The sequence below is a fragment of the Podarcis pityusensis genome (genome assembly GCF_964106645.2).
Source record: "Podarcis pityusensis genome assembly, chromosome: 6".
Lineage (NCBI taxonomy): Eukaryota > Metazoa > Chordata > Lepidosauria > Squamata > Lacertidae > Podarcis > Podarcis pityusensis.
Window position 1 is genome coordinate 84,117,315 of NC_138030.1, and position 24,901 is coordinate 84,142,215.

Sequence of the window (24,901 nt, forward strand, 5' to 3'; positions counted from 1 at the left end):
TTTGCCCTTCCGTCAGCGTTGTCTGTCAGAGTTGTTCTGGTCCAACACAACTCTAAAGAAGGAGTAGATTGAGGATGGAGACACAGCAGCAATACAGCTGGATGAGCCACTCCACGAGGGTTGATCGGTTTCCTTGTTTCTGTAAGTTCTTCTCGCAGTCTTTGAGTTTATGAAAGGTTATGATTACTTCCCCTTTGTGCTGAAGCTTTTGGCAGAGAGATATGCGTTTGCAAGATGACTCAGGGAAAAGGTAGCTGCTTATGAAAGCAGTCAGAATTAATTCATGGGGGAATTTCTTTCTCTTTCTTTTTATTGAATTTTGCTTCTTACATACATCCCTGAGGAAAAAAACAGCCCAATATTCGAACCACAAATAACGATAAGCAAAAACATAAAACACGTATTAACTAAATATTTTTTCCTCCGTCAATTACCAATAATTGATATTCTAACTTATCAATCATTAATGTTCCATTCTTTTCAGATGACTTCTGTCCACCTCAATCTGAGTCATACTTTTCTGTAATTAACAGCCTTCTTATATGTTTCTTATTTCTTGGTACTATATGATTTAATTATAGTAACTGTTTTGTATTTTGCAAAAATCAGTCAAAGCATAATAAAGGTTTTACTTGCGAACAATTTTTTTAAAGTAGATTTTATAACACTCCCATTCCTTACTGAACTTTTGGTTTGTTTGATTCCTAATTAATGTCATTTTAGCAAGCTCAATGTATTCAAATAATTTTATCTGCCACTCTTCCTTTGTTGGAATCTCCTCTTCCTCCCATTTTCTGCCAATAAGTATTATTTTTTATTTTATTTTATTTATTTATTTATTTACGTTCTTATGTTACATCGGTAAAGATTATAATATTACATTGCAATGCTTATTATCATATAATTTTCAACATGTATACAAAATTTATATATAAAGTTTATATACCTAAAGATAACAAGAAAAAAAAAACAAGGACAAAAAAATCTATTCCAATGTCTGTACCAACACGTTGGACTTCCTGTCTGTCCCGTTGTATATTCATTTTTTACAATTGAATGTACTCTTATTATTGTATATTTCTTTACATTTTGTCTAATACATTCCTATAAGTATTCTTGCCACTGTTGTGGCATATAAAAATATCCTTCTTTTATTGCTTGGGATATCTGGTGCTAGTAAACCCAAGAGAAATGCTTCTGGCTTTTTAACAAATGTTTGTTTAAACTTTTTTTAAAAAAATTCTTCATAGATACTATCCCAAAAGTTTCTGATTTTCTTACATTCCCACCACTTATGCAATATTGTCATGGGGGGGGGGGGATTTCAATCAAATGTTCCCAGTTTGAATTTGTTTGCAAAAAAATTCTAATCCTCCTAATTTGATTTTGTACCAACTGTTTGTTGGATTTAGTAATAGCAGGTGGGAAATAGGATATGAAAGTTCCAAGTTTGGCCATCTGATCTGTACAAATTTTGCTTTAGGGTAAGTCATCAACAAGAATGGAAAATTAGGTTTTCAAAAAAGTACCTCTCAAAACGTAAACGGAAAAGTGTCAACTTTTCCCAAAACTGAAATACCGCATTTTCCCCGTCTATAAGATGCCCCCATGTACAAGAGGACTATTTAGGAGGACTCAGATTTAAGAAAATGGGGGAAAGACACTATCTGTGTATAAGACACACCCTAATTTTTGACATTATTTTTAGGGGGGGAACCCCCTAAAATGACTAAACAACAACAAACAGGTCTGCCTTCAGATGTCTTCTAAAAGTTAGATAGTTGTTTATTTCTTTGACACCTGGTGGTAGGGCGTTCCACAGGGAGGGCGCCACAACCGAGAAGGCCCTCTGCCTGGTTCCCTGTAACTTCGCTTCTCGCGGTGAGGGAACCGCCAGAAGGCCCTTGGAGCTGGACCTCAGTGCCCGGGCAGAACGATGGGGTGGAGATGCTTCTTTAGGTATACTGGGCTGAGGCCGTTTAGGGCTTTAAAGGTCAGCACCAACACTTTGAATTGTGCTCAGAAATGTACTGGGAGCCAATGTAGGTCTTCCAGGACCGGTGTTATGTGGTCTCGGCGGCCGCTCCCAGTCACCAGTCTAGCTGCCGCATTCTGGATTAGTTGCAGTTTCCGGGTCACCTTCAAAGGTAGCCCCACGTAGAGCGCATTGCAGTAGTCTAAGACCCATACTGATGGGTGCAAGGTGGCAAAGTGAGCTTCAACCCAAATTTACGGGGGAAAGCATGAAGACTGGTGCTGTTTGAGGGTAATGGCATGCGTTGTTGTTGTTTAGTTGTATAGTCGTGTCCGACACTTCGTGACCCCATGGACCAGAGCACGCCAGGAACTTCTGTCTTCCACTGCCTCCTGCAGTTTGGTCAAACTCATGCTGGTGGCTTCGCGAACACTATCCAATCATCTCATCCTCTGTTGGCCCCTTCTCCTTGTGCCCTCCATCTTTCCCAACATCAGGGTCTTTTCCAGGGAGTCTTCTCTTCTCATGAGGTGGCCAAAGTATTGGAGCCTCAGCTTCAGGATCTGTCCTTCCAGTGTGCACTCAGGGCTGATTTCCTTCAGAATGGAGAGGTTTGATCTTCTTGCAGTCCATGGGACTCTCAAGAGTCTCCTCCAGCACCATAATTCAAAAGCATCAATTCTTCGGCAATCAGCCTTCTTTATAGTCCAGCTTTCACTTCCATACATAATGGCATGTAGACAAATGCAATTTAAATGGGAACGCCAACAGCTGCAGAAACACAGTATGCTCCAGTGTGGCTAAGCTCCATAGCACTGGGGTTCTGTGTAGATGAAAAGTCATAGAGTGCTCAGCTTGAACGTTTTTATATGCTGGTCCACACAGTTGCTAAGTGCGAGACCATCCCAGCCCGTAATGTTGTCCTGCCACGACCAGATTCTCACCCTGTGTTTATGGAGCACGTTGCTGTTCTTTAAGCTGCTGTTTGGGCAAAGCCTAAAAAACACTACATAGCCCAAACGAACAACAGAGAGTTAACCTGACATTTAGATCTAGAGCACAAATCCCCCTTTGTCAATAAAACCGTGTCTTTTCAAGACTGACTTTTATCAGATAACCTTTCCCCATAATTTTAAGTTGTGCTCACTTAGCCATCTGCAGGTTTAAAGATTGGTTTAACTCATGGGTAGGCAAACTAAGGCCCGGGGGCCGGATCCAGCCCAATTGCCTTCTAAATCCGGCCCGTGAATCAGCATGTTTTTACATGAGTGGAATGTGTCCTTTTATTCAAAATGCATCTCTGGGTTATTTATGGGGCATAGGAATTCATTCATTTTTTTTTCTTTTCAAAATATAGTCTGGCCCCCCATAAGGTCTGAGGGACAGTGGACTGGCCCCCTGCTGAAAAAGTTTGCTGACCCCTGGTTTAACTGGTATATATTTATTTGTGTTTCTGTGAGGTGTGGGTTTTTGTTTTGTTTTGTTTTTAACTGCTGAAGATGGAGTGGAATTGGATATACCCTGCTGAGACTGACAGAGATGCCTTGTTTATTGTCCGAGAGCCCAGTCATGTTTAAAAACACTGCAGGGACAAAACCACACTAAATGGCTTAACCAAGAGATGAGAAGGAACATAGATCAGATGTGCTCCTGAGGAAATGGAGCATCTGAGGTTCTTTAAAGTAAAGGGACCCCTGACCATTAGGTCCAGTCATGGCTGACTCTGGGGTTGTGGCGCTCATTTCGCTCTATGGGCCGTGGGAGCCGGTATTTGTCCGCAGACAGCTTCCAGGTCATGTGGCCAGCATGACTAAGCCGCTTCTGGGAACCAGAGCAGCGCACGGAAACACCGTTTACCTTCCCGCCGGAGCGGTACCTATTCATCTACTTGCACTTTGACGTGCTTTTGAACTGCTAGGTTGGCAGGAGTGAGGTTCTTTACAGGTGTGCTAAAGGAGGAAAGGAGACTGCAGAGATGCTGAATGAAGTCTTTGTAACTGGATCACTGGAAGCAGGCTGCATGTGAGGGACACAGAACAGAGGGGATCCATCTGCTCAGGCAAGGCATGTTCTGGAGGAGGTTGTCATAGAAGACCAGGTTCGTAGTTTGGAGGTGCTCATTGATCTTTGTCGCTCAAGGCTCATACAACCCTGTGGCGTGGAATATCTTCTATCAGTTTTTCAGCTGTTTGTTATCTTAGCTGGCTCCCAGTCCATTTCTGTGCCCAGTTCAAAGTGCTGGTTCTGACCTTTAATACCCTTTACAACTTGGGCCCTCTGATGTATCTGATTGAACACATTCTCTCTCCTGTACCTCCCTGACCCATGAGACTATCATCTGACAATCTTCTTTGAGTGCCCCTGCCAAGTGGGGTACAAATCATGAGAGAAGGGGTCTTTTCAGTAGTGGCCCCTCCATTGTTGAATGTTCGCCTATGAAAGACCCATCTGACACCATGGGGAAAGATGCTGGCAAGTTCAGCTTGGAAGGAAGGAAGGGAGGGAGGGAGGAAGGAAGGAAGGAAGGGGCTAAGATGGCAGACATTTCAATCCATCAATCCCTGGAAATGTTGGCTTCAAAACATTCCAGAGATAATGATTAATGATCTCATGTATCCCCCAATTACTATGACTCTAATAGCAGCCACACAGGGATCGGTAAATGATAAAAAGAAAATATTATTATCTCCCCAATTATACTATATTTTAATCAAAAAAATTCAAGACGGCTATTTTGCCTGCAGCTTGATGTTCTCTTTGTAAACGATGCATCTCCAGCAGCAGCAAAAGAGTTAAATCCAGATTCAAATGGCCAGATAAATCAATATGACTGTCATGCAAAAATTAATTAACACAGAGACAATTGTGTAAATTCCTTCCAGTAACAAACTGTTAAATAAATGAAGCTATTTCTGAATCTAGATTAACTCTCCTACCACCATCCATGATTTTATCATCCAGGAAAACTGTCCACAAAGGAAACTGTAGTTAATAAATCTTTGCTTAGAAAGCAACTAAGGGGATGAGTGGGTGCAAAGGTCCAAATGCTGATTGAAATAGCTCTTAAATCCAGCTCTTTCTTAGTACTTGTTCTCTGCTGTGCTTGGCATTTAGCTTTCTTTCTGAACGACAACCGGGTGCATGGCTGATTTAGCTCTTTTCTGCCACTTCTCTTCTTCCCGATTATCCATTCATTTCTTCGTTCACTTCTAATTACAGAATACTGCTGCATTTGTTCCTCCTCCTTTTGTTGCTCTTGTTAGTTTAGCTGGGCAATGTAGTTCAGCAAATTGTTAAACCCATCCATGAGGCCACAGTGAAGGGTGCATGCACAGAAGCTGGTGAGCTGTGGACACACTGGCTGAAATCAAACCGTAGTGTTCGAAGCTGTGCGGCACAGTACAGCCATTGTGGCTTCGGTGGGTACAACTCTGTTGTTGTTGTTGTCCCACTATCATCTCTGGTCAGGCAGGTTTATGCAATCCTCCCAAAGCCTGTGGATTGCTGTTTGGTCCAATTCAATGCTATAGAGGGGGTTTCTGCAAGAAAAGTGCCAAGGCGAAAGAAAGAAAGAAAGAAAGAAAGAAAGAAAGAAAGAAAGAAAGAAGCTTGCTTGGACATGAACCTGCCTAGAAATGCAGAGGGAAGGCAAATGTGGATGAGCGCTCCAAGTTGGTTCAAATTCTTTGCTCTGCCTTGTTTCCTGCTGTGGAAGGTCATCATACTTCAGCTAGCATTTTGTGAACGTTGGCTGAGTTTGTATAAAACAGGAGTCTCTTAGATTTGTGCCTTGCTGAAAGCACCTGTAGCAAATCCAACCGGAGCCTGCATAAGAGACACCAGAGTTCACATGAGGTTTCGCTGTCTTTCTTTGGTGACCTTTCTCGGTGACATTCTGAGTTGTTCTTGGAGCCCAGGCAGGATGACTGAGTGCTGCTTCTGCAGCAAGAGAGGCCAGCTTCCTTTCCTTTGCGTAACAGAGGGTGATATGATGGCAGTGTCATTTCTGCCAATAACCATCTCCGCAGATGTCTCTAATGCTGGCCACTTCCTTACCTGTGTGTCTTCATTCAGTCACGGTCCAACTCACAGCCACTTGCATATTGATTGCAGCAATTGACCTTTCCTTACTTATTGCTCCCTGCAGAAACTGGAAGAATGGGCACTCAACAGAAATATCTCTCCATTATTTTCTATTAGGAGAAGAGTATAAAAATGATCTGGAATCACTGGCCCCGTTCAGATATAGCAGCAAACAATGGTTCTCCGGTAGGTGAATGAGCTGCAGGCATCGGGTTCCCCTACCCCAACCCATGCAAATAAGAGACCAATGAAGCTGGTTTGGGGGGTCAAAACAGGCCACAACTTTATTGAATACAGATGAAAGAGGTTTGGCTTGGGCATGGGGCAATCGAAATACTTCCGGCCTGCCTGCCAGAAGTGATGCGTGGTCATTCCAGATGGCGGTTCCTAATGTTGGGATACTGGCGGGAAGATGGGGGCATCAGGCAGGCTCCCAGGTGGCTCCAGCCACCGGCCGGTCTCCCTTGGAACAGCATCAATTGGTGACACGAGCCTCAGATACGTTTAGAGACCCGTGCACGCTCTATCAGCAGAGTGTGTAAATCATCTCACAGCAGAAGAGGCGGACAGAGAGATATGCAAGCGTAATGTACAGCATTTTATTCAGCATAGGAAAACATGTCTGCTTCCCTTCGTCTCCAGCAAAACAGCAGCAGCACAAAAGCTATATACAAACGGAAGTTCCCAGCAAGTGCTGGAAGTAAACAGGCATGTGACACACAACAGTCCTCTAGGAGGAAACTGATTTTTGATCTATTTCAATTCTGGTTTAGGCCTGGTTTTGGTAAGGAAACTGCTTTGGTTACCCTGTATGATGACCCCTGTCGGGAGAAAGACAGGGGAAATGGGTCCCATTGAATTCTCCTCAACTTCTCAGTGGCTTTTGAGATCATCGACCATGGTATCCTCCTGGAGCAGTTATCCAAGTTGGGTGTGGGTGGCACTGATTTGCAGTGATTCTGGTCCTACTTGGATGGTTCTTCCCAGAGGAGTGTTTTTCAGCCCTGTGGACCTTTCAATGTGGGTTCAATTATATCCCCTATTCTGTTTAACAGTGACGCGGGTGGTGCTGTGGGTTAAACCACAGAGCCTAGGACTTGCTGATCAGAAAGTCGGCGGTTCAAATCCCCGCGACGGGGTGAACTCCTGTTGCTCGGTCCCTGCTCCTGCCAACCTTGCAGTTCGAAAGCACGTCAAAGTGCAAGCAGATAAATAGGTACCACTCCAGTGGGAAGGTAAATGGCGTTTCCGTGCGCTGCTCTGGTTTGCCAGAAGCGGCTTAGTCATGCTGGCCACATGACCCAGAAGCTGTACGCCGGCTCCCTCGGCCAATAAAGCGAGATGAGCGCCGCAACCCCAGAGTCAGTCATGACTGGACCTAATGGTCAGGGATCCCTTTACCTTTACCTTTATGCTGTTTAACATCTACATGAAATCACCGAGTGGGGTCCTACCTGGGGGGATGTTTCCAGAGGGTGATGCTTGGAGAGTGCTATTCAGCCCCGTGGAGCCTTCACTGTCTAATTTTATCTCCTGTGCCAGAGCTTTCCAAACTTTCCTTGTTGGCGACACACTTTTTTAGACATGCATCATTTCATGACGCAGTAATTCAGTTTTACTAGCAAATTGGAGGTTAAACTGACTGCTTTCCAGGAAGCGTTTGCACAACACACTTACGCACTGCAGCCAACACACTAACATGTCGCAACACACAGTTTCAGAAAGCTCTGCCCTAGGCTGTTTAACATCTACATGAAAGCACTGAGTGGGGTTTTCTGGAGGCTTGGAGTACTTTGTCAGCAATATGCTGACGACACGCAGCTCTACTTCTCCTTTACACCTTCAGGTGAGGCAATGGATGAGCTGCACTGTCGTCTTGCTTGTGTAATGGACTGGATGAGAGCCAACAAACTGAAGCTCAGTCCAGTTAAGACTGAGACGCTGTTAGTGTTTGAATGGATGAGAGGTTGTCTGCTCTCCCCAAGCCTCACTCATAGAATCATAGAATCATAGAATCATAGAGTTGGAAGAGACCACAAGGGCCATCGAGTCCAACCCCCTGCCAAGCAGGAAACACCATCAGAGCACTCCTGACATATGGTTGTCAAGCCTCTGCTTAAAGACCTCCAAAGAAGGAGACTCCACCACACTCCTTGGCAGCAAATTCCACTGTCGAACAGCTCTTACTGTCAGGAAGTTCTTCCTAATGTTTAGGTGGAATCTTCTTTCTTGTAGTTTGGATCCATTGCTCCGTGTCCGCTTCTCTGGAGCAGCAGAAAACAACCTTTCTCCCTCCTCTATGTGACATCCTTTTATATATTTGAACATGGCTATCATATCACCCCTTAACCTCCTCTTCTCCAGGTTAAACATGCCCAGCTCCCTTAGCCGTTCCTCATAAGGCATCGTTTCCAGGCCTTTGACCATTTTGGTTGCCCTCCTCTGGACACGTTCCAGTTTGTCAGTGTCCTTCTTGAACTGTGGTGCCCAGAACCTCACTCTCTTGACACTTCCCTGCAAGTAGGACTGGAAGCAGTGCAAAGTGGTGCCACCCACACCCAACATGGACTGCGTTTTCTGAAGAATACTGTTATGAGAATTTTAAGGTCTCAGACATAGAATAAATATTCATAAATGCACACATATCTAAATACATAAACTGTGTGTCTGAAATAGTACGGAAGAGCAAACCTGAAGCCATTTTGACTCTCCCAGTGACCTCAAATATTCCTCAAATAAGGGAGGCAAATGGGGAAAGGCTTCCCATTGTCTTTTCGCTTACAAATCCTGTCATAAGGGCATCTTTGTGTATGAATAGGGTGAGCCTGTGACCTGGATTCAGGAACTAAAGTATTAACCATAAACAAAGAATGGCCAGGCTGCCCAGGTAATGCAATTAGTGACCATTATCAGGTATCCTGGCAGACAGGATTTCTGTTGTAGACCCATCTCCTATGCTGTATGTATGATGATTTTGGGGTGGTTTTTGGCTAAGGGCCTTGGGCAATGTCAAAAGTCTTTAAAGGTCCCTGCACACCTTTGTTCAGGGTCTCTCCCTCCTTGCAAGGAGGGGGAGGGAACTCTGTTGCAACAGAACAACTTTCCACTGGATCCTGCCTCCATCCATTCTTCTCTGACCGACCATGGACTTAGGGGACTCAGAGCCCCATGGAGAGTTGGGCAGCCAAAGCCAAACCCCAAATTTTTACATCAATACCATGGTTGATGGTATCAAAAGCCACTGAGAGGTCAAGGAGAATGAACAGGGACACATTCCCCCTGTCTCTCTGTACTGCTGTTTAGAACAGTTTATGGCAGCTCCATGGTTGAACATTGTCCAAAACCTTGCTCTGGCCTTGATACTTATCTGGCCAAAGGACCCTGCCTTTTACGCCTGGGTTGTGATATTTCCCATGCCCAAGCCTGGAAGAGGTTCACCCAACCCATGACCCCCTCCGAAAGCCAGGAAATGGAGGCCTCCCCCCCCCCCAGTTGGCTATTTTCTCCTCTTCTTCCACCCGCCCCCCTTCCCAGGGAAAGTTTGCCACACGCTTTTCCATTACATGCCTGTTCATGACCTTTCCGCTCCAACAAGAAAGAGTTAGCGAAGCACATAGGCTCCGATTCTTCTGCTAGCACAAAAGATGGGATTGTTGGCAGCCCTGTGGCACAGAAAACATCTAATTGACTCAACTTTCCCTGCTTGGGCTCTGAATGTGTTTTCTGCCCGAGGGTATATCTCAGCATTATAGTGGCCCTCTATAAGGATGCGAAATGCCTTGTTCTGTCACAGGCTAGGGCTATGTCCATGTGCAGGGCAGTCTCTGGAATAGCTCGGATCATTTTCGGAACAAGCGCCCCTCACACAGGGCTGGAGAGCAAAACAGTGAGTGGGTGAAGGGAACGACAAGCCTGGCACGAAGGACTGTTTGATGAGTCAGAGAAAACCAAGATGGCCACTACCTTTCCTCACTGCATGAGCAAAAAGAATGGAAAGGGAGGCACACCATTCTCCAGAAAGAGCTTTCAGATGTCAAGGAGATAAAGAATTGCACAACTTTTAGAAGACATCTGAAGGCAGCCCTGTATCGGGAAGTTTTTATTGCTTGAATTTTAAAAATGTTTTTAGATGCAATGTGGACACTGCAGGGTGGCTGGGGAGACCTGGCCGGATGGGCAGGGTATAAATGGTACAATTATTATTATTATTATTATTATTAAAGATAAATTTGGGGTGAATGGTGAAAAGGGGACCCAGACTACCTATCCTTTCATCTCACACTGCTACCTGCATTTTGTAACAATGACAGCAATGTCCCTCTAGACCAGGGCTCGGCAAATCTTTTTAGCCACAGGCTGGTCCACTGTCCCTCAGACCTTGTGGCAGGCCACAGAAGCGGCACCAGGGAGGGAGCTGGAAGAAGAGGCAAGGGGGGCAAGTAGTCTTCCTCCCCACCCCCCAGCCCCAGCTGCTGCACTTACTTTCCCTGGGGCTGCCACCACCACCACCACCACAACTGCTTCTTCTCTTGGGTAGATAGAGCAAATTCATCCGCTCCGCTCTCTGGTCCGCAGGAGCAGCAGGGTGGCGGCAGCAGTGGAGGGAAATTGAGTGGCACAAAAGGGCTGGCTCTGGAAAGGGGCTGCTTAAAATGGCGCTCAGCCAGATTACAAAACATCTCCCAAGAAAATAAACTAATGTTGAACTATAAAATAACTGAACAGGAGATAGAAGGTGCTATTCAGAATATGCAACTAGGTAAATCTCCAGGACCGGACGGACTGACTTCTAGATACTACAGATCTTTAAAAGAATGGTTAGTACAACCTTTGAAAGAAGTCTGTAATGAAATAATGGATGGGAAAAGGGCACCAGAGTCGTGGAAAGAAGCGTATATTACACTTGTACCGAAAACAGAGACTGAAAAGACGCAGCTTAAGAACTACCGCCCCATATCATTGCTTAATGTGGATTACAAAATTTTTGCAGATATTTTGGCTAAAAGACTAAAAAGAGTGCTACTGGAAGAGATACATAAAGACCAAGCAGGCTTTCTCCCGGGTAGACATCTATCGGATAATGTGAGAAACATAATCAACATTTTAGAAAAATTACAAGTGAATATAAATACTAAGGCAGTTTTAATATTTGTGGACGCGGAGAAAGCTTTTGACAACATTTCTTGGAGTTTTATGAAGAAGAACTTGCAGGGTATGGGGGTAGGCCAAGGTTTTGAAAACGGTATAGGTGCAATATATTCTGAACAAAAGGCTAAATTAATGGTAAATAATGTGGTGACGGAAGAATTTAAGATAGAAAAAGGAACATGACAAGGTTGCCCAATCTCCCCATTACTTTTTATATCGGTCCTGGAGGTTTTGCTGAATATGATAAGAAGGGACCAGTTGGTTAAAGGTATACAAGTCGGAGCCAAACAGTACAAATTGAGAGCATTTGCAGATGACTTGGTATTGACGTTACAGGAGCCAGAACCTAGTACCAAAAGGGTTTTAGAACTGATTCAAGAATTTGGTCAGGTTGCAGGGTTTAAACTGAATAAGTCAAAAACCAAGGTTTTAGAGAAAAACTTAACACCAATTGAGAGAGAGAGGTTTCAGAATGAGACAGGTTTAACAGTGGTCAAGAAAGTCAAATACCTGGGGATTAACATGACAGCAAAAAACGGGAATTTATTTAAAGACAACTATGAAAAATGCTGGGCTGAAGTGAAAAAAGATTTAGAAATTTGGTCAAATTTGAAGCTTTCACTGCTGGGCCGTATTGCTGCGATAAAAATGAATGTATTGCCTAGAATGCTGTTTTTGTTTCAAACATTGCAAATTGTGGACAAAATGGACTGTTTCAAGAAGTGGCAGAGAGATATTTCTAGATTTGTCTGGCAGGGCAAGAAGCCTAGAATAAAATTTAAAATACTAACAGATGTAAAGGAAAGAGGTGGATTTGCCCTGCCAGACTTTAAACTTTACTATGAATCAGCAGCTTTTTGCTGGTTGAAAGAATGGCTGCTTCTTGAAAACACAGACATTTTGGATTTAGAAGGTTTTAACAACGTATTTGGATGGCATGCATATCTGTGGTATGATAAGGTCAAAGCGCATAAAGCATTTAAAAACCATATTGTCAGGAAAGCATTGTTTAATGTTTGGATAAGATATAAGGACTTATTGGAAAACAAAACCCCAAGGTGGCTGTCACCAATGGAAGCAAAAGCTCAGAAAAAGCTCAATATGGAGGTCAAATGGCTGAAATATTGGGAAATTTTGGAACAAGATGGAGATAGACTGAAATTGCAGAGTTTTGAGAAATTAAAAAACAAAGTGCGAGACTGGCATATAATTTAGACAAGAAAATTGGCTTCCAGGTGGAAAAATCAAAATTAGAAACAGAACTGTTAGAACCCAAAACTAAGATTTTGTCAAAGATGTATAACTTGCTGTTGAAATGGAATACTCAGGACGAAACGGTGAAATCTGCTATGATTAAATGGGCACAAGATGCTGGACATAACATAATGATGGCTGACTGGGAACAGTTATGGACCACAGGTATGAAGTTTACGGCATGCAATGCCTTAAGAGAGAATATTATGAAAATGATATACAGGTGGTACATGACCCCAGTCAAGCTTGCAAAAATCTATCACTTGCCCGATAATAAATGTTGGAAATGTAAAGAAACTGAAGGTACATTCTTTCACCTTTGGTGGACGTGCCCAAGGATTAAGGCTTTCTGGGAGATGATTTATAATGAATTGAAAAAGGTATTTAAATATACCTTCTTGAAGAAACCAGAGGCCTTTCTCCTGGGCATAGTCGGCCAATCGGTGTTAAAGAAGGATAGAACTTTATTTATGTATGCCACAACAGCAGCAAGAATACTTATTGCAAAGTATTGGAAGACACAAGACCTACCCACTCTGGAAGAATGGCAGATGAAGGTGATGGACTACATGGAATTGGCGGAAATGACTGGCAAAATCCGAGACCAGGGAGAAGAGTCGGTGGAAGAAGATTGCAGTATTTACAGAAATACTGCAAAATTAATGAATGTTAGAATGATGTTGGATTGAAGTTAAGTGGTTTTTAGCTGTAATGGTATAAAAGAATATGAAAAAATGGATTTTTAACAGGTAAAAATTTAATGCTATAATATATTAAGATTAAAGATCAGGATAAAACAAAGAGGGAAAGGATTTGCTGAACTAATAAATTGAACTGGAATACAAAAAAGGGAGGTATGAGGAGGTCCGGGAAACAAGCAAATGAAAGATAAGTGATGGAAAGATTGAATTGTTTTTAACTATTTTTATTTTCTATTTTTTCTTTTTTTTCCTTTTTCATTTTGTAATATTGTGAAAACCCTAATAATATTTTTTTTTTTTAAAAAAGATAAAAAAATAAAAATAAAATGGCGCTCAGCCAGCTCAGCCCAGCCCCCTACCTCCTCTAGGCAGGGCGTAGAAAAGCCAGGAGGAGGGAGGGAGGAGACGCCGCCATGGTGTGTTTGAGGGAGAGGAGGGGAAATGGAATGGCACAGGAGGGGGGGAATGGTGCAGCTCAAATGAATAGAATCCTCATGCCAATCCACAGACAGTCCACAGGCCAGATCCTGAAGGCAATTGGGCCTGATCCGGCCCGCAGACCTTAGGCTGCCAACCCCTGCTCTAGACAACTACCATTATTTGCCCAGATGCACAGCACAAATATCCCATAAAGGAGGAGCTTTGGGGTGCGGGTGTGGAATGGCAACTGCTAACCGGTGACCACTGAGAAAAGTGTGGGTGCTGCCACCACCGTGCCCCAATTTGGACCCCTCCCTCCTTTAAAAATCACCCAGACACTTCCGTTTTCATTGCCTGTGGATGAGTCAGTTAAAATGGAGAGAAGCGTTTTGATCCCGAGCAGTTTCAGTTTTGTAAATTGATTATTGTTCAGTCTGCTCCCATTGTTTTAACCACTTGCATTTGTTTGATTATTTTAGTACACTTAGGAGATTTATTTCCTGACCTGGTTAGCTTGAGCTGTCCAGGGCTGGGCCGCCTATGAGGTGGACTGAGGCAGCTGCCTCAGGCGGCAGAATCTAAAGGGATGCTGCTGCCCATGTGTTCTCCGCCTGCCCAATCACAGCAGAGAACCGAGAAGAAGCGGAAGCATCTTTCAGCAAAATCTTGTGAGAGCCCTGTGAAATCTCAAAAGAGCAGTTCGACAGGGGAAAAGGCTCCTTCTGGAGGTGGTGGACTCTTCTCCCTTGGAGGTTTTTAAGCAGAAGTTGGGTGGCCATCTGTCTTGGTTGCTTTCATTGAAATTCCTGCATTGCAGGGGGTTGGACTAGATGACCCTTGGGTACATAATAATAATAATAATAATAATAATAATAATAATAATAACAACAATAATAATTACATTCGACAACTGAAGTTCCACTGTAGGTATTATCTGGATTCTGTGGTATTAGGTTTTGTAATAAAAATACTGTAATAGTAAGATAAGGACAGCAGGGAGACTGTAGACTACAATTTAAAAAAAATTTTATGAAGGAAAAAGGTATCTTTTCTAGTTGTTTCAAATACCTGTGGAGCTTCAAGTAAAAAAGTTGGCTAGCACAGATAAACCTTGCAGTTGTGGCTTCTGAGTCGGTGTCCGAAATAGCCTTATAGCACCACCTGTGTCATTTATCATGGAGATAATTTGCTGGGAATAATAGGCAGCTGCGCACACAATGGGGCAAATCTGCTGGAGGTTCTTAGGCAGGTATAAGACGACTCAGTGACACAACTCATTAGCGCCCTGAGGATTCATTAGGGAGTTAGTATTCTAACCAAAGGTCCCCTAAGGTTTAAAGAACCTCTGAATTATCCGGCTGTCTTCCTTGATGGAATGGGTGCATTTTGCAAGGTAGGAATTTCCCTACATCTTCGTGGAATCTTGCTTTGTTGATGTGCTTGTAGAAAGGAAGGGACTTTGCTCTGAACGGTGACGGGGAGTCAAGCAGATATTATTTTCTGAAAGCAGGATGTGCTTCAGCAAATGGGGACTCTTGGGGAATAGGACTCCTCCGTTTACAGGTATTCTCAGGATGCCCTTGGTTTAACATACAGCACTTGGTAATTGAATTAGCTCCTGGGGTTTCTGGTGCTAATTTCATTAATGGGTTTCGAGCAGGTATCTCTTTAACACCCATGTCCTAAACACATTCAATAGAAGGAAGTAGACTTCCTGGAAATCAAACTCGGAAGCAGAAATAAACGCCAGACCCTGCTTACTACTGCAGCAGGTCCTGTAGCATATAGGCATCTAGAATATCTCTGCTCTTTTCTGTAGGTTCCAGGATATATTTATTTAACGCATCCCCCCCCCCCGCATACCTAGGACTTGGAATGAGTGATATAGGGCGTGTACTGTATTATCGGCTTAAAACGCAGATACGTCGTTCTTTTCCTCAATTCTGATGGAAGCTGTTTTTGAGAGAAATGTATCAGAATACAGTACAGGCAGCAAGCGATTTGCATGGGGGTTACCTTCCAGACCCCTGCACACATTGGCGGGGTGCCTGTAAGGCCCCTTTCCGCTCCCACTCTTGCCCGATTCCACCCCTTTTGTGACATTTTTTGGTGACGTTTTCAGGTCACGTCTGGGTTCCACATGATGCTTGCATGTGTGGTTCTGCACATATCAGATGTGCTTATACGGTCGCTGCCTGTATTTCGTAAGAAATGACAGGATAGAAACAGGATAGCTATGGATTGTGGCTAACCATATAACACCGGTCCTGAAATACCTACATTGGTTCACAGTACATTTCCGAGCACAAGTCAAAGTGTTGGTGCTGACCTTTAAAGCCCTAAATAGCCTCGGCCCAGTACAGTGGTAACTCGGGTTACAGACGCTTCAGGTTACAGACTCTTCAGGTTACAGACGCTTCAGGTTACTCCGCTAACCCAGAAATAGTACCTCGGGTTAAGAACTTTACTTCAGGATGAGAACAGAATTCATGCAGTGGTGGCACGACGGCAGCGGGAGGCCCCATTAGCTAAAGTGGTACCTCAGGTTAAGAACAGTTTCAGGTTAAGAACGGACCTCCAGAACGAATTAAGTTCTTAACGCGAGGTACCACTGTATAGCTGAAGGAGCGTCTCCACCCCACTGAGGTCCAGCTCCAAGGGCCTTCTGGCAGTTCCCTCACTGTGAGAAGTGAGGTTACAGGGAACCAAGCAGAGGGCCTTCAGGGTAGTGGCGCCCGTCCTGTGGAAAGCCCTTCCATCCGATGTCAAGGAAATAAACAACTATCTGGCTTTTAGAAGACATCTGAAGGCAGCTCTGTTTAGGGAAGTTTTTAATGTTTTATTGAGCTTTTAATATTCTGTTGGGAGCCACCCAGAGTGGGCAGGGTATAAACAACAACAACAACACATCCCAAACTGTGGTGGGACTTCACTAGATATGGAGTAAATGGGAGTGTGTGGGGTGTGTGGGTTTCGAGGCATACCGTACAACCCCAAATAACATCTACTTGACCCATTTTTCTTATTGGACTCTTACACTGCATACTAGATTTGAAACCCCATACCGACTCTGGGGTTGCGGCACTCATCTCGCTTTATTGGCTGAAGGAGCCGGTGTACAGCTTCTGGGTCATGTGGCCAGCATGACTAAGCCGCTTCTGGCGAACCAGAGCAGCGAACGGAAACGCCGTTTACCTTCCCACCGGAGTGGTACCTATTTATCTACTTGCACTTTGATGTGCTTTCAAACTGCTAGGTTGGCAGGAGCAGGGACCTAGCAACGGGAGCTCACCCCGTCGCGGGGATTGGAACCGCCGACCTTCTGATCGGCAAGCCCTAGGCTCTGTGGTTTAACCCACAGCACCACCCGCGTCCCTGCATTGGACATAGAAGCCCACAGATTGTGGATCTAGTTCATTTTAGGTGACCAGTCTTTAGTCAGGTGAATAAAACTGAATGGTTTTGACTTGAAATGTAATAAGTGCCTGATTTCTGCAGCATTTGTGATGTCGTGGAGTTGGAGTAACTTCATGGAGAGGAGTGTGTTGAATCATTATCAATCATATTTGATCTGGTGCAGCCAGCCTTTCTGGATGGAGAGCAAATCCGAACGCCTTAAAGAGGCTGATGTGTCAAGGAAGTAAGTGGATTACACTGGGCTTCCTTTTTGTTTTTTTTAAATGAATCTAGGTTAGCATCTGCTTAGTGCCCTACACACTCACACACAGAGCGAACAGGACATTGTTGATCTAGGTTGGACTGCCCAATTTATATAAGCTCTATGCAGCTGACCCCTCCCCTCCCCCCCCCAATAAATTCAGCAAACAAGTGATGAGGAAGTAGGAAGATGCAGCCGTGCATTTGGTGCTTGGGCATAGGCAAACTTGGTCCTTCGGGTGTTTTGGGACTACAGTTCCCATCATCTCTGACCACTGGTCCTGTTAGCTAGGGATGATGGGAGTTGTAGTCCCAAAAACATCTGGAGGGCCGAGTTTGCCTATAATAAATAATCATAATAATTTTTTATTTATACCCCGCCCTCCCCGGTTCAGAAACCGGGCTCGGGGCGGCTAACAACAAATTTAAAACACTGAATTGTAATACAACATAAAAGCAGCATAAAATACAGTATAAAAACACGAATAACAATAAAATTCAAAGTTCAAAAATCAGTTTGGGGGAAATCCATCCAATAAGCATTAGGTAGTCACCAGGGCTAGCTGGCTGAATTAGTCCTATTTGGGCCAATGAGGAGGCCAGGGGAGAATTAGATGTGAGGTCTCAGAGCGGGCAATCTTCCTAAAAAGGGAGGGGGAGGGAAGAGAAGGGAAATAAAAGATCAGGCAGAATTCAAATTAAAGGCCAGGCAGAATAGCTCTGTCTTACAGGCCTGAGGAAAGAGGTTAAATCCTGAAGGGCCCTAGTCTCATGGGACAGATCATTCCACCAAGTTGGAGCCATCACTGAAAAGGCCCTGGCCCTGGTGGAGGATAGTCTGACTTCCTTAGGGCCCAGGACCTCTAAACTATATTATTCATGGACCTTAAGGTCCTCTGCGGGGCATACCAGGAGAGGTGGTCCCCCTAAGCCAGAAAGGGCTTTAAAGGTCAAAATCAACACCTTGAACCTGACCCTATACCCCACTGGGAGCCAGTGCAATTGGTAAAGCACTTGGTGAATATGCTCCCATGACAGGGACCCTGTGAGGAGCCTCGCTGCAGCATTCTGCATGCGCTGGAGTTTGTGGGACAGTTTCAAGGGCAGCCCCGCGTAGAGTGAATTACAGTAGTCAAGCCTGGAGGTGAGTGTCACATGGCTCACTGTGGCCAGATTGGGGCGGGAAAGGTAAGGAACCAACTGCTTAATGTGGTGAAGATGGAAAAACGTTGCCTTAGTTGTTGCTGCAACCTGCGCCTCCACGGAAAGGGAGGCGTCAAGGATTACACCCAAACTCTTAACGGAAGGCAATGGCACTAATTGGGCCCCCGCAAGAGAAGTGAGTTGGTCCCTCATCCCCATGCCATCCCAACCCAGCCAGAAGACCTGTCTTTGAAGGATTAAGTTTCAATTGGCTCCCACGAAACCATCCAGCCACAGCCTCCAAGCATCTGGTCAGTGTGTCTGGGGCTGAGTGGGTGTGGCTATCCATCAGCAGATAGAGCTGAGTGTCATCAGCATATTGGTGACAACCCAGCCCAAAGCTCCGGACAATCTGGGCAAGGGGCTGCACAAAGATGTTAAAAAGCATCAGGGAGAGGATTGTGCCCTGCGGCACTCCACACACCAAGGAGTGGTGCGATGACATCTCCCTCCCTAGCGCCACCCTCTGTCCCCGACCAGAGATAAAAAAGCACAGCCATTTACGGGCTGTGCCCTGTATCCCCACATCGGTGAGGCTATACAGTGGTATCTCAGGTTAAGTACTTAATTCGTTCCAGAGGTCCGTACTTAACCTGAAACTGTACTTAACATGAAGCACCACTTTAGCTATTGGGGCCTCCTGCTGCTGCCGTGCCACCGGAGCACAATTTCTGTTCTCACCCTGAAGCAAAGTTCTTAATCTGAAGCACTATTTCTGGGTTAGCGGAGTCTGTAACCTGAAGCGTATGTAACCTGAAGCGTATGTAACCCGAGGTACCACTGTATATGCATGCAGAGTTCTTGCATGTGAGCAAGGACCTTGGTTAGACACTCTACATATTTAGAGTCTGCAGGTCAAGGAATAAAATCTCTTGTCAGCAAGAGGCAAGCTGTTTTTCTTGACAGCCCATCCCCTTTGCAGCACCACACTCCCAAAGAGGTGAACCAAAAGAGCATTCGAATCATGCAATACTGTTGGGCTTCGGCTTGTGCTCTTGGTTCCACCTCCTCCAGGCTCCGTGCCTGTCTAAATTGCACCCACTCACTGCCCGCCCAAACACTATCCCTCAGGTCCTGTACTAAAGTCCTTGTCTAATGGTCTTAACACCTGGAAACCCAATTGGATGAACACGGGTCACATGCTGCAGAGCACTCACGCAGTTAAATTAAGGGTGAAATGTAAAAAGTCCAAATTCTCACCAGGCTTCCTTTAAAAAAAAAAAGGCATAAGAAACAACATGAAGCAATGCCTTACTGATGCTGAAATGATTTTGGGGAGTCTATATGCTTATAGGTCAAAAGAGCGGTTTCAACCATTTTCTCTCTCCTTTTCCTGTTCTCTCTCTCTCTGACTACTGTAAGATATAGAATAGGTAAAGGGACCCCTGACCATTAGGTCCAGTCGTGGCCGACTCTGGGGTTGCGGCGCTCATCTCGCTTTATTGATCAAGGGAGCCGGCGTACAGCTTCCGGGTCATGTGGCCAGCATGACTAAACCGCTTCTGGCAAACCAGAGCAGCGCACGGAAACGCCGTTTACCTTCCTGCCGGAGTGGTACCTATTTATCTACTTGCAATTTGATGTGCTTTCGAACTGCTAGGTTGGCAGGAGCAGGGACCGAGCAACGGTCCCCCTGTCGCGGGGATTCGAACCGCCGACCTTCTGATCGGCAAGTCCTAGGCTCTGTGGTTTAACCCACAGCACCACCCGCATCCCAAGATATAGCATAGTTTATGCCAATTTACAACTGGTAGTCAAGGAAGATGGGATGGCTGTGCCAGGTTTATGAGATTATAATGAAGAATTTGTTTTGACACAAACAAGTAAATGGGAAGACGATGACCATAGGAAACTGATGTTCACTGGTCCATCTAGTTCAGCATTGGCTATGCTCACTGGGTGAGCATAAAACCACTGAGCCTCTTGGGCTTGCCGATCAGAAGGTCAGCGGTTCGAATCCCCAAAAGGGGGTTTGCTCCCATTCAGTGCCAGATTTACATATAAGCTAAACAAGCTATAGCTTAGGGCCCCACTCTCTTGGAGGCCTGCAAAAAAATTTAAAGGTAAAAAATCCTGGATGTACATTTCCAAAATATAAGATAAAAAACAAATAAAATAATACCTACATACAGCAACTGTGTTTTGTGTTGTGTAGGCTCCTATGATGTAAATAATGGGCCCCGCCTGCTAGCCTGCTCCCTAAAATATCACTGGTTTGCTCAACAAACAGTGACAATTTGTTGTTGACAAAGGACAGCTGGACATATAAAGGGCCCCATTACCTTCAGTAGCTTAGGGCCTCATCAAACCTAAATCCAGCCCTGCTCCCGTTGCTCCGTCCCAGCTCCTGACAACCTAGCAGTTCAAAAACACACCAGTGCAAGTAGATAAATAGGTACCACTGTGGCGGGAAGGTAAACAGTGTTTCCATGCTCTCTGGTTTCTGACATGGTGTTTCTGTTGCGCCAGAAGTGGTTTAGTCCTTTTGGCCACATGACCCGGAAAGCTGTCTGTGGACAAACGCCACTCCCTTGACCTGAAAGTGAGATGCGTGTCGCTGCCCCATAGTCACCTTTGACTGGACTTAACCGTCCAGGAGTCCTTTACCTTTTACCTTAAACGAGAGACTTTAACAGGGATTTAACCTGCAACCTTTCGCTTGCAAACCCTGTGCACTACCTGCCCCTGCCATCATCTTAAAGAAAAAGGGCCCTGAGCTCCAACAATTGAGGCTGAAAGGGACATATGAATACAGGTAGGAATGGGATATAGGTATTTTCCTAATTATGATCCTTTATGAAAATTGTGAGATGCACCATATTTTTAAAGCACGATCTGCTCCCATAAAGAATCTTGGGAACTTTAGTTCATCCTTCACAAAGCTACAATTCCCAGCACCCTTAACAAACTACAGTTTCAGGGTTTTTGGGTATGGATGGGTGTGCTTTAAATGTATGGCGTATATGCAGACTTTAGTTGGAAAAATACCTCTTTGATTTGGGATACAATCTTCGGAGGATATGAATGATAATGGCACTATCTGGGCAACTTTTAAGTTTTGGCAGATGGGGTTCTTTCTCATATCAGGAAAAATTACATTACTCGCAAGTTTTTCTTATATTATTTGCTTATTTCAACAATTTATTCAACACTTAACTTAGTTTCTAAGTGGCTTACAATGAGGTTACAAAAGAGATAGAAAAGATAAAATCAGTCAAAGGTGTAAGTTTAATATGCATAAAGTGCTATGCTTGAATGCCCTGTATTTAAAAAACGCTTTGCAGAGAGGTTTGCATTGTCACTGGAATCCTGAGGGATCTCTCACAGCAGGAAGGTGAAACCTGAGAACTCAGCGCCTTTGTCAGTCAATTGAGCTCAGCTCAGTGCTTTATCAAGCAAGTTGCTTAGGATCTCTGTCTGGTACCAGAGAGAGAAAACAGTAGTGAGCTGTATTAAGGACTAAAAAGAAGCCTGGACTGCATTGGTTGCTTGTTTAAGAGCAATGTGTTACTTTGTATTTTGGAACATTTATTTGTAACTATTTTAAGACTTGTTTCCAGCAAAGCTTTGAAACTCATTCTTGTGGTGGGGAGGAAATTCACATCTACTTTGCACAAGGTCTAGATAAGAGACTCCACCTGCAGCAACTATAACAATCTGCAATCCTTTGGTATCCTACACCAAAGTTGTTAAGTACCGTACATCAATCCAAAAACTTTGAACTTGGCCTGGTGGCAGTAGGGACCTGCTGATAACAAAATGTGGACTGCACAGTTTTGGAGACTCCATCAGCGTCTGTTGTTGCAGGACATTTCGAAGCTACTTCTCCCAGTTTCAATTATTATAAATTTCTGATAGGTGGTAGCATGGAACCTCTAGGGAAGAATATAGAGGTTTGGAATAAGGACTTTAATAAGGTCATTCATCCTAATCAATGGAGGTAAATATTACTGCTGCTGATGAAAGTCTTGATATAAGACTGCAATGAATATAGTTTGAAATTATTCAGAGAGTTTATTGAAGGCCTCAGAAATGCATACAGTTGAAATTACTACAGCTGAAATTAGAAGTAGATTTTTGGATTATTAGACAATTTCTTGGTTATTTTGGCAAAGAAGTGCCTTTCCCCTCCCCCCCCAAATGTTTCTAAATGTCGTTATTATTTATTTTATGTTTGTTATAGTGTATCATTAATAATAATTTATCTTTGTGACATGTTTAGGTTTTTTTTTTTTTTTAAAAAGTTTTTATCTCAAGAAGGTTTATTGTGGGAGGGCTTGAGATGAAGTAAAGGTAAAGGGACCCCTGACCATTAGGTCCAGTCGTGGCCGACTCTGGGGTTGCGGCGCTCATCTCAGTGGTCTAACCCACAGCGCCACCCGCGTCCCTAAATTGCCTAGATGTTAGCCAAAATATATTGCTTGATATATAACCATTTGAAAGTTATTTCTGTAAATTTGTTATTAACTTGTTCTGTACACTTGTAACTCTCCAACTATTTGACTTAACCCCTGAACGCGTTACTCTTCCGTGGTCTCCCAAAACAGATGGATGTCAACCAACCAGACAATAGCATTGTTAATAGAAAAAAAAGTTAGGAGAAGATAAGGGAAGGAGCCAATGGGAGAGCTAGCCAGGAGTTGCAGCGGTTATGTTCTGTCCTTTCACCTGGGACAATTGCAAGGAATAAGCATGCAATCGCCCTGGTCTTCAGCAGCAGTCAGGTCAACTGACTCAGAAGAGGAGGGACCACAGAGTGCTGGTGGTTTCTCTTTTCCTGCAGGATAACTGGGCAAGTCCTTTTTTTCACAGCATGAGAGATGACATCATTTGTTGAAGCGATATTTGTTTGCTGTTGTAACCTTTAAATGATGGAGGACAAGTTTGGCGTGACAAATGATCCCTGTGTTATGCTTTTGAAGCAACAGGTTAGGGTATGGCACCTACATTTCTTGACCCATTATTTTATCAGTTCCTTATCCCCCCCGGTCCTTTCCTGCCTCCCATGGGGCAAATCCGTAGCCCTAGAGCAGGGGTCAGCAAACTTTTTCAGCAGGGGGCCGGTTCACTGTCCCTCAGACCTTGTGGGGGGGCCGGACTATATTTTGAAAAAATAAAATGAACGAATTCCTATGCCCCACAAATAACTCAGAGATGCATTTTAAATAGAAGCACACATTCTACTCATGTCAAAACACGCTGATTCCCGGACCGTCGATGGGCCGAATTTAGAAGGCGATTGTGCCAGATCTGCCCCCCCCGAGCCTTAGTTTGCCTACCCATGCCATAGAGCAGTGGTGTCCAACCTTTTTTTCAAAGAGGGTCAGATTTGATGAAGTGAAGGGCCGTGAGGGCTGACCAAAGTTGTTGAAGTTTTTTTAGGGTTCAAGTTGTTGAAGTTTTTTTAGGATTTTACCGCAGGAAATAAACTGCCACAGGGGCTGGATTAAACTGACCGGTGGGACAGATTAGGCCCCCGGAACGGGCTTTGGACATGCCTGCCCTAGAGGATGAGCCAGATAATCAAAGAACAACCATCACATTCTGCCCTGGTGCCTGAGATGTTTAAAGCATAGGTAGAGATCTCCTAGCTGAGAACTTTGATGTTACCGACATCTCTGCCACATGGCAGAAGGTAACTTTCTAAATGCAAATGTTTTTAAATCACTTCAAGCATAGATCATTAATACAGTTGTACCTCGGGTTACATACGCTTCAGGTTACATGCGCTTCAGGTTACAGACTCCGCTAACCCAGAAATACTACCTCGGGTTAAGAACTTTGCTTCAGGATGAGAAGAGAAATTGTGCTCCAGTGGTGCGGCAGCAGCAGGAGGCCCCATTAGCTAAAGTGGTGCTTCAGGTTAAGAACAGTTTCAGGTTAAGAACAGACCTCCGGAACGAATTAAGTATGTAACCCGAGGTACCACTGTACTACAAATATTTACAATACATCAGCCAGCAGGCTTAATGATTTCTAAATCTTAGCAGCTAATATTGCACTCTTTCTTTAGATGAAAATGAGTTGCATTTCCATTTTGCCCAATTCAGAATTGTAACATAAATGCATGAACAACTGGCCAATGAAATCTATTTTCCTTGTTTGCATTCTACCAAATTTTAGATTTCCGTGTAACACTTTTTAATGTAAATGCACAGAAGCACTTTAATCCCCACTTTTTTTTTATCTGGACAGGATTCCTGCACTTTTAACACCTGAACAGTATATTAACACCTCCAACAGGTCTGCCTTTCCCAAAAAATGGAGATGGCACAGGAGAGGCTTCTCTTGTTCAATTTGTGCCTTTCAGGCATGTGTTAAAGACATGGAAAACATGCCAAAATAAAGGCGGCAGCCCTTACGTAGGTGGAACTCACACAGTGCATTACATCAAGAAAAGTTTGGTTTAATCATAACTGATAAATATTGCCAATTTTGTATGACAGTTGTTCTCTGACAT

General features: G+C 44.1%; 1 protein-coding gene across 1 annotated transcript in view; it reads left to right on the forward strand.

Annotated features, from left to right (window-relative positions):
• The window catches only part of RXRG (retinoid X receptor gamma), a 73,569-nt gene continuing 48,668 nt past the window's right edge, over positions 1–24,901 (forward strand). The window contains exon 1 of the mRNA XM_081012251.1: positions 1–141. Within this exon, the coding sequence (XP_080868377.1) occupies positions 75–141 (67 nt within the window). The 5' untranslated portion in view covers positions 1–74. The remainder of the gene's footprint in view (positions 142–24,901) is intronic.